Source organism: Octopus bimaculoides, chromosome 4 (genome assembly GCF_001194135.2).
Source record: "Octopus bimaculoides isolate UCB-OBI-ISO-001 chromosome 4, ASM119413v2, whole genome shotgun sequence".
NCBI classification, from domain to species: Eukaryota; Metazoa; Mollusca; class Cephalopoda; order Octopoda; family Octopodidae; genus Octopus; species Octopus bimaculoides.
Window position 1 is genome coordinate 133,909,810 of NC_068984.1, and position 11,139 is coordinate 133,920,948.

An 11,139-nucleotide genomic window follows, 5' to 3' on the forward strand; every position below is an offset into this window, starting at 1 on the left:
TATATATATATATATATATATATATATATTCAAATAAAGGTTACAAACCTCAATCAGGGATAGCAAAATCCTCTGAAAGTATTGGTTAGTTACCTATACAATGAATGTTGAACATTACAGTTAATATTCATCTGTAAGGTAACTATATAAATCGTGGTTTATATATATTTATTTATTACAATAAGATAAGAAAATAGAAGAGAGATAATTAATAAATTATTATTTATTAATCATCTCTCTATTTTCTTATTGTTATATATATTATTTGGGATCGTTAATCAACTTGTTGAAAACAACAAAAACATTTACTGATGGTGAGACGCTATGCGTAGAGAGAAATATATTAATAATATTGACTGTATACTTAGGTTTCCCATGTAACAGCTAAGTCAATGGTTGAAAGCAAAAGCTGAAGTGTTAGACAAATCAGTATTACACACACACACACACACACTGCATTAAGTGCCACAAACTTCATCATACGATTCGTTAATCTATTTACATTCAGTTTCTCTTTATTTCAACATTTAATAATTTAAAATGTCATAAAATATATACAATCAACATACAAAAAAAAAATTAGATAGAATTAGTCCCAACCTTTAACAAAAAAAACAACAAAAAACACCAAGCTTAAAAAGCTTCTCTTGGTTATCAACAATCAACTAACAGAGATATGGGCTTTGGACCCAAAGATGTTTCCCAGATTAGCTTTGTTATTATTGATGGATGAATTGTGAGGAAAATAGTGATGATAATGATGATGGTGATGGCGCCAGCGGCAAGATGGAAGAGAAATATTTTGAGGGAAGGAGCAAGATTCAATAGTTTTGTATAAATAGCAATATAAACCCCACAGACAAAAACTGTGACAAAGAAACAGCAGGGAAAGCCCAAAGGAAGCTGTTTGAGTGTGTGCTTAAGGCAGTTTTATACAGGTGTATAGATCTTTGTGTATGAGTGTGTATATGTAAATATGTATGTGTGTGTGTGTGTGTGTGTGAGTGTGTGTATAAATGTGTGTTTGTGCCTGGAAGTGTGCATACACATGTGTGTGTGTGTGTAATATACATGTAAACATACGTATGTAAAGTATGCATATACACACACAAATACACTAGACAGTCAGTATATATGCATACATTGATATATATATTTATATCCAACACCTTTTAATGTCTTCCCCACCAACCCAGTATGGCAGTTTTTTGGGAGAATGTTGAAATACTTGGTGAAAAAACTTGCTAATCTTTTGGATCTTGACATTGGGCACATTCGTTCATGTTTTCTTCATATTCCTCAACTTGGATAGTTACTTCCATTGGACCGAATCGATTTGTTAGAATGTTGGTAGCTTCTCGCATTATTTTCAATGGATCAGAATATTGGTCTGTAAAAAACATGAACACAAAAGCTTTTTGAATGATTGAATAATATTTATAGAGTGCTACAGAGGGCAGTTTAGAGTAATGGTTTTAAACCACTTTTGGCCTGTGGACCCCTTAGATTCCTCTTTCACCCTACAGGACCTCCATAACCATTTGGTGTATCGTAAATCCTTGAGTATAGTCCGCCCTTGAGTATAATACACAGGGGATTTTTAGGGGTCTGTACCTCTGAAAAACCTAAACCTTGTGTATAATACTCACTCTTTCTCTAACTTGAGTCAAGGAGGTCTATATAACGTCCTTGGTTTGTAAATATATATACGGTAACGTCCTTTATTATTACTGTATTTATAACATAATGCAAACGTGTAGCTTTTTTGTGCACTTTGTTTGCAGAAAATATAGAAATAACAGTAATAACGTCAGTGAAAAATAAATATTAAGTAAATTGCCTTTACATATTTATCACTATACAATAATGGTGATGTTCTTAACTGTTATATGGGAATGTAAATATGTTTGCAAATTGTTTTTGTTACATGTTATTCTGTGTTCTGAATACTTTTATTTTAATAAATGTTGCTTACTGCAAGTTATGGATGATTTTTTTTATGACTTCATTGCTTTCAGGCTTAGCTTAAGGTATTTTCGCGCCCGACATCACAAAATGCATCTGAATAAACATTGCCAGATAGCAAATAGAGACTCGGACATTGCTTAGAAAATATTTTTCATTTTTAACCTCGTATATAGTACACACTAGGGATTATGACCTTTAAATTTGGGGAAAAAATTGCGGATTATACTCGAGGATTTACGGTATATAAAAACATCCTACAGTATTTTTGTAATTACATATTATTTGAAATTATTCTTTTATTCTTTTACTTGTTTCAGTCATTTGATTGCGGCCATGCTGGAGCACTGCCTTTAGTCGAACAAATCGACCCCAGGACTTATTCTTTCTAAGCCTAGTACTTATTCTATCAGTCTCTTTTTGCTGAACTGCTAGGTAATGGGGACATAAACACACCAACATCGGTTGTCAAGTGATGGGGTGGAGGGACAAATATAGACACAAATAACAAATACATACGTATATATATATATGTGTGTGTGTGTGTGTGTGTGTGTGTGTGTGTGTGTGTTGTTGCCACCCTTCTCTGGCCCCTGTGCCTGGTGGCATGTAAAATGCACCCACTACACTCTAGGAGTGGTTGGTGTTAGGAAGGGCATCCAGCATTAGGAAATAGAAATCACAGAACAGAAGGTGCATGCTATAATGTTATGCAGCATTTAACTCAAGTCCCTTTATATTTTGAGTTCAAATTCTACCTCTGTCAGCTTTGCCCATCATCCTTATGGAAGTACTGGGGTAGATATATATGTATACACCATTACACAAAATGTGAAGATTTGTGTCTATGTTAGACATCAAGGCAACAGTAAAAATAAAAAACAGTAATTTTAAAAGCCAGCTTCACTTACCAACAGCTAAATGGACAGATAATGCAATTTTATTGGTTGTCAAACACCACATCCTCAAATTATGGATTGCTTTCACACCAGAAACATTATTTAATAACTCTTTCACCTGTGAAAACTTGAGGCTTCTTGGAACACCTAGGTGAGAAAACAAGAAAAAAAAAATGTCTGCAATTTCATACCTTATTTCAAAGCTTACGAACAAGAAATAATTGGTATTCTCATAGAATATATTTATGATGCTAACATTAGACAAGTACAGTGTGGAAGACACATTAAGTCATTCAAAAACTCATTTAACAATCCTTGTGTGCTTTTGAATGGCTAATATGTGTCTTCTATGCTGTAATTGTTTTAGATTCAACACACAGTCTCAGATCAAATCACTTGCCTTACAAGTACATTTCTGTTAACATCAGAAAATTTTCATAAACACCATTAATAGAGTTGATCTGTCAGTGAAGAAGAGAACTTTAATTTGCAGCTGTCTGATGTATGCGATACAAAATATTTCGCATACACATTCTCTCATGCACACTCATACAAACATACAAGCAGAAATGCATACACATTATATATAATTAACAATACATTCATACAAATATGCATACACCTATCCATCAATACATACAAAGCGCACATATAAACATGAACATATACACATGCATATGTTTAAACACACAGGCATGCATGTAAGTGCACGCGTACACACACACACACACAAACCTAGATATGTTGGGGTTCACCAAAGAAGAACAGAATAAGCCGATTCATATTCACCAAATGCAATTGATAAGAGGTACTGTGAAAATATATATATATACATACATACATACATACATACATACATACATATATATATATATATATATATATATATAATATAAGATAAATTCTTTATAAGAATTTATCAAGTAGTCAGCGTGAAAAAACCTCATAATGAAAAAAATAATGAAAAAAATTTCGTAATGAAAAAAAAATTCATTTTTTTCATAAATATATATAAATTTATATAAAGGGCATTAAATATATATATATATATATATATATATATATATATATATATATATATATACATATATATATAAACGTGTGTGTGTGTGTGTGTGTTTCTATTTCTGTTTTACAGCTATTTTTCAGGTGTAGTATGGGTGATCTTTTTTGTTTAGTTGTAGTAATTTGTGGATGTCCTCTCATTCATTAATTACTCATGCATCCAACCATGAAGTAGGAAGCAATTATGAAATATATGTAGACATTTATAGTGTCTATAATTAACATCACAAAAGATACAAAAAGAATAAATTGTCTTAAATTACAGTAACTTGTATGACACACAAAGAAACCACAGTAAGCATTAAAAGAAAAACAAAAAAAAAAGCTACGTTTTTAATTTTGCCCATGTTTTTTCCTATAGTATTTGAGAATTGAATACATCGGCATCATCATTTGGAAGCTTTTTTCCATGTTGGATGGTTAAACAGGATCTGACAGGTCTAAGGACTGAGTTGAGCTCCAGTGTACGTTTTGGAATGGTTTCTACAGTTAGATGCCCTTTCTAACACCAACCGCTTTATAGAGTGTACTGGGTCCTTTTTTGTGTCACCATACCAGTGACACAGTGAAACAAATATATTATAATCTTTCTCTTTCATCGATCAAACATCTAACTCCTTGCATGTACAAAATCATACAACAATGTAACGACCAAGCTGTATATCAATTTCTGGAAAGTTCTACCCTTTCATCAAGCTGTTCTCCTTTTATTATTGGGTAACCCTACCAAGCCTCTTCATGTCCATTAATTGACTAATGAATTAAGTAATTTGTCAAGTTTTTAGTCATGATTCTTTGAAATATCAAGGCTGGATTTTAGTCATTGATGCTCCTAAGGATCTTAGCTTAGATTTCATAGCATTAAGTGAATAAGAGATGAATTATTTCCTTTATAAGGATCCAATGTTTGTCCTGTTACAATCTCAGATGATATACCAGTAATTATATAAATCTGAACAGTGCAGAAGTATGCATATTTCCTAAACATATAATGAAAAGCACACAGTAGTTTTAATGGTGTTTTTCTTGTGGGATATACTGGATTTTAGGACATATATATGATTTTGGTCTTTTGATATGTAATACTCCTACTCATTTCAAGATTGTGTTTTTGCTCTTTATCTCACCAATACACTACAACCTTTCACTCACAGATGTACTGTCTCTTCTGTCTGTCTATTCCATTGCCATTATTCATACCACGTTCCAGTGAATCAGGTAGCTGCAAACCACCTTGACCGAAGCCCTAAAGTCATACTCCATGACCTTCTTTTAGTACTTTTACTGTATTTTGTTTATTGCTTAGTCAGAATGGACTTGCAGTGCCAATGATCCCCTGTAGAGTCTCTGAGGTTGGTGGAAGGGTGTGAGGATCATATCTTCAAATCAGTAATCTGGCTTGATTGCTTACAGGTTGACTTCTGCTAGAGGCTTCCAATATGCAGGCAATGGTGTTAAACCAGAGGTAGGACTAAGTGATGAGAGTTGATCACAGAATGCAAAGTACAGAAATAGGTGGCAAAACACATCGAATCCAACCCTCTGATGATTCTATCAGTCCATGCTCTAGACTGGTGCTTTATTTATTGACCCTGGAAGGATGGAAGGCAAAGTTGACTTTGGCAGAATTTGAGCTCAGAATGCAAGAAGATGGAATAATTACCACAAAATATTTTGTCCTATGCACTAACAACTCTACCAATTTGGTTCCAGGACCTGGTCAAACCAATCTTACTCAACCCTTCCTCTCTAGGATATTACCTCTCTGCAATTTCCTCCGCACTCAAGTTTTTTTCTGCAGATGTCAACATAAAAATGTTTAAGCTGGTTATCAGTCTTGATGGTCCTGTGATGATCCTGTAATGACGCTGTAAAGGGCACAGCCCCTCCTCGTTCGACCAGCCATAAATAAACAAATAGAAAACAGGTGAAAGAAAATGGACGAGAGAAACTTACCTTCCATTAATACATTAATGATGTCACGTAATATGGTAACTGTTGAAATAAACACAAACACTGAAAATATGAATGTACAAATGGGATCAGCTATCTTGTATTCCGGCTGCAAAGAGATAGAGAAAAGAGTATATTGAATACACACATATATGTGTATTTATATATATAATGTGTGTGTGTGTGTACAAGTTTAGTTGTGCCATTAAGAAGTTTGCTTCCAAACCATATGCCTTATGATCATGGGTCGAATACCTTGATCATTAAGCCACTCACCTCCATACTCATACACACAAGAGGCAGATACATATACAGAAACACATACATAGAAGTCCATACACAAACTATTTAGTCAGACATTCAAATATCCAAGTGGAGGCGCAATGATCCAATGGTTAGGACAGCAGACTCGCAGTCATAGGATCACGGTTTCGATTCCCAGACCGGGCGTTGTGAGTGTTTATTGAGCGAAAACACCTAAAGCTCCACGAGGCTCCAGCAGGGGATGGTGGCAAACCCTGCTGTACTCTTTCACCACAACTTTCTCTCACGCTTACTTCCTGTTTCTGTTGTGCCTGTAATTCAAAGGGTCAGCCTTGTCACACTGTGTCACGCTGAATCTCCCCGAGAACTACGTTAAGGGTACACGTGTCTGTGGAGTGCTCAGCCACTTGCACGCTAATTTCACGAGCAGGCTGTTCCGTTGATCGGATCAACTGGAACCCTCGTCATCGTAAGCGACGGAGTGCCAACAACAACAACAAATATCCAAGTATTCGAAATTTTCCTGAGTGGTCTCTGGCTTTCAAAGCTAAAGCTGTTCCTAACATTAGCAAATATGTTGGAGAAAATGTTTTCCCCGTATTTTTTAGATATGCTTTTACTCTAAATCTGTTTCTGAATTACTGTTTTTTTATATTTGTAACTGAAGTACTTTACTTTCCTCCCCTACTTTGTTCAATTGAGAATACGTAAAGTGGAAGACTAACCTTAAAGTATATAATGTATGCAGCTATAAGTACTCCCACACTCTGTAAAAGGTCTCCTATTACATGAATAAATGCAGCTTTGACATTGATGTTTTTATGTTTTTTCTTATTTAAGTCTTCTTCCAGAGACATGTCATTACTGGATCCATAACTTTTGGTTTCAACAAGTAATCGATTCTCTTCGTCATTGTGGTGATGGTTTAATCCATGACTGTGACCATGTGAGTGTTTGTGTAAAACCAGTGCAATCCTACAAGGAAACAGAAAAAAGACATGAAAAAAAAATGTTTTTTCAAGTATCTAAACAGTAATTAAACAGTTATAACAGTGACAAGACATAGGCCTGGTATATACAGGGTAACTGTAAAATCTGGATATATCTGTACTGTTGTTTTTCTTGAAATGCCCATTCTTTGCTGATCTTTGTATCGGCCAGTGGCTTGGAAAAGCTTCCATACTTGAACAGAAGCCGTTTTGCTGCATCCTAATTAATGTCCATGAAGGACACATTTTGCTGATGAAGCAACACGATCTTTGATCTAGTAACTGGGCTGATACTACAATGCTTTCCCATAGGAAATTAATGTGTAACACTGCTCAATTATTAAACATAACAGTGCAGTACAACCAACCATATGACCACCCATCTGGTTTATTAATTTGCATAATCTTGGTATGGTCTTAAACTTATTTTGCCGACAATTTATAATCATTTGAATTAATTGTGCATTAAAATTAGTTGAATTGTAGAAAGATATATAACACCTATATCATCCAAAAGAGAAAAGAATTCTACATAAACTGTAAAAAGTAAAATATTTTTATACAATTTTGTTATATATTAATGAAAGAATAGAACTGCCACCATCGGTCTTAAACTTATTTTGGCCAGTGTATAAGCAAAAATGCATATTTGCAATAATTTTATTTAACTACATTAATAAATAGTGGAGGTATCGTCGTCGTCGTTTAACGTCTGCTTTCCATGCTAGCATGGGTTGGACGATTTGACTGAGGACTGGTGAAACCAGATGGCTACACCAGGTTCCAATCTGATTTGGCAGAGTTTCTACAGCTGGATGCCCTTCCTAATGCCAACCACTCAGAGAGTGTAGTGGGTGCTTTTACGTGTCACCAGCACGAAGGCCAGTCAGGCGGTACTGGCAACGGCCACGCTCAAAATGGTGCATTTCATGTGCCACCCGCGCCAAAAAAAAAAAAAAAAAAAAAAAAAAAAAAAAAAAAAAAAAAGATTTCATGTGTCACCCGCACATGAGCCAGTCCAGGGGAACCAGCAATGATCTCGCTCGAAAATCCTACAACAGCCCCGCACAAGAGCCAGTCCAGTGGCACTGGCAATGGTCTCGCTTGAAAAATTTCTTGTGTCACCCGCACAAGAGCCAGTCCAGGGGCACTGGCAACGATCTCACTCGAAAGATTTCATGTGCTTTAATATTTAGGTGTTGGATTCATGATTGAAAGATTGTGGTTTCAGTTCCTAGACCTGGTGAAGCATTGCGTTCTTGAGCAAAACACTTCCTTTCATATTGCTCCAGTCTGCTCAGCTGGTTGAAATGAGTAATCCTGCAATGGACCCCAGCATCACATCCAGGGGCAAATATATATGTCAGGGAGACCAGAAACCAGCTCTTTGCTCCTTACAGAGTAATGTGGACTAACTCACATTAATGAATAACATTTTAAACATGGTTTCCATCATTAGTAACCAGACTTTATAGTCCTTTTGTTTATATATTGGTGCAGTCATGGCTGTGTGGTTAAGAAGTTTGCTTCCCAACCATGAGGTTTCAGGTTCAGTCCCTCTGTGAGGTACTTTGGGTAAGTGTCTTTTACTATAGCCCTGGGTCTTGAGCATGGATTTGATAGATGGAAAATGAAAGAAACCCATAAAGTGTCTTGCTCAAGAACTCAACACAGCCTGGTCCAGGAATCGAACTCACTACCTCATGATTGTGAGCCCAAATGCTCTAACCACTAGAACATTGACAACTGGTGTTGGTTCATTTACATCTCTGTAACTTAGAGGTTTCACAAAAGAGACCAACAAAATAAGTATCAAACTTAAAAAAGTAATAACTGGGGTCGATTTGTTCAATTAAACCCTTCAAAGCATTGCCCTAGCATGGCCATAGTTCAATGACTGAAACAAGTAAAAGACAAAAATTGAAAAGGAAACACTAATGACTTACAGTACATTGATGAAGATTCCTGCTGCTGAGGTGATTATCATGATAGTGGCATTTATCTCGTAGTCTTCATTGATAACTCTCAAGATAGCTAGGTAAATCAAAATGGCTGTCACCACCCATATAAAGAGGACAGATACAAGAGCACCAAGAATTTCTGAAAGACAACACATAAGAGGGTATGAGACATTTTGGTCTGGCTTATTTGACATCATTGATTTGATGCTGACTTATTTGGCATCACATGTTTTAATGCTTCACTCATTCACTCTTCCTACCTTTTTATGTGTACAATCGTTTCGTACATAGATATAAATTCATTTTAGAATTTGCAAATATCAAAGTACTCATCAGTGCAGAGAAAAAATAATAACAGGAACTATCCAACTTCTCTGCTTTTTGGATCTATTTATCCATTCCTATCTATGTGTGAAAGTGATCGGAGTCATGTTAATTATTACCCTCCCCATATATATATATATATATATATATATATATATATCATCATCATCATCATCATCGTTTAACTCTGCTTTCCATGCTAGCATGGGTTGGACGATTTGACTGAGGACTGGTGCAACCGGATGGTTACACCAGGCTCCAATCTAATTTGGCAGAGTTTCTACAGCTGGATGCCCTTCCTAACGCCAACCACTCAGAGAGTGTAGTGGGTGCTTTTACGTGTCATATATATATATATAACGTTCTCTCTTTCTGTCTGTATGTGCATATTTCTATATCTGCATACATGTGTGTGTGAGTGTGATTGCCTCTTGAGCCAAAACGTACTGTCACCAAAACAGATTCAATATCCAGTTGGTTATGACGATGAGGGTTCCAGTTGACCCGATCAATGGAACAGCCTGCTGGTGGAATTAATGTACAAGTGGCTGAGCACAGACACACGTACTCTTAATGCAGTTCTCAGGGATATTTAGTCCGACACAAAGTGTGACAAGGCTGACCCTTTGAATTACAGGTACAATTCATTTTTGCCAGCTGAGTGGACCGGAGCAATGTGAAATATAGTGTTTTGATCAAGGCCACAACACACTGCTGGGTATGAAACTCACAACATTACGACCATGAGCTGAATATCTTAACCACTTAACCATCTGCCTTCCAACCTGTCTGCAATACTTGTACAACAAATATCAAACAAGGTGAAAAGAAGGCAATTATATTTATACACTGATAGCAATAACAAAATCAACAAGAAGCTAAAACATGGCAGTATATTATGTTTTCTTAGACAGGTGAAGTGTTACTAGATTCTAATCTTAAAGTAAACTGATTAATTACAGCTAGACAAAACAAAATGTTTAAAATATGTCAGTGATGTCCTAAAATAGCTAAAACTGATTCATTAAAAGAGAATAACAATGGAATGAATCTATAAAAGTATTTGTGAGAAAAATTTGATTCAAAGTTATTTGATTTAGTTTAGTGATTTGGAAAATGGAATCGTAAGGAGAATATACTGCTAGGTAGGTATTTAATGGATGACTTTCGTCTTTTAAAGGTTCTGGAGTATCTCTCTATTATCAGTAAGAGGAAGAGGAAATAAAAAAGGGGAAAGGATACTTGAAATAGATAGGTAGGCACATACATCCAATCAGGCGGTTCTGGCAACGACCACGCTCAAAAGGTGTTAATTAAATGCTACCTGCCAGTCTGGCGGTGATATATATATATATATATATCAAAACAGGAGATTGGAAAAAACATTTTGCTATCATTTATTCACCATTACACATGTTTCATTTGCTAATAGGAGATACATGTTTCTCTTACATATCTTCAGACAGAGAATCAAATAATTTTCTGTTATGGCATGTAATTACTCTGCAAATAATATTTTCCAGTATTTTCAACCGTAATGCATACCTCACAAATATAACATTTAGATGCATGCCTCACAAATATAACATTTAGATACAAACTTTGGATTACTAGAACGAATAAATGTGTTTCAAGAAGAAAAGACATCTACTTATTCCAATACTTGGAGAGAGAGAGAGAGAGAGAGAGAGAGAGAGAGAGAGAGAGAGAGAGAGAGAG

The 11,139-nt window shown here is 35.5% G+C and overlaps 1 protein-coding gene across 3 annotated transcripts in view; it reads right to left on the minus strand.

Annotated features, from left to right (window-relative positions):
* Positions 1-489: 489 nt before the first annotated feature.
* The window catches only part of LOC106880157 (proton-coupled zinc antiporter SLC30A2), a 57,277-nt gene continuing 46,627 nt past the window's right edge, over positions 490-11,139 (minus strand). For all 3 annotated transcript variants that reach the window (XM_014929994.2, XM_014929995.2, XM_014929993.2), the window contains exons 5-9: positions 9,082-9,235; positions 6,872-7,121; positions 5,886-5,991; positions 2,877-3,011; positions 490-1,390 (exon numbers count right to left, since the gene is read on the minus strand). In XM_014929994.2, the coding sequence (XP_014785480.1) occupies positions 1,245-1,390; positions 2,877-3,011; positions 5,886-5,991; positions 6,872-7,121; positions 9,082-9,235 (791 nt within the window). In that variant the 3' untranslated portion in view covers positions 490-1,244. The remainder of the gene's footprint in view (positions 1,391-2,876; positions 3,012-5,885; positions 5,992-6,871; positions 7,122-9,081; positions 9,236-11,139) is intronic.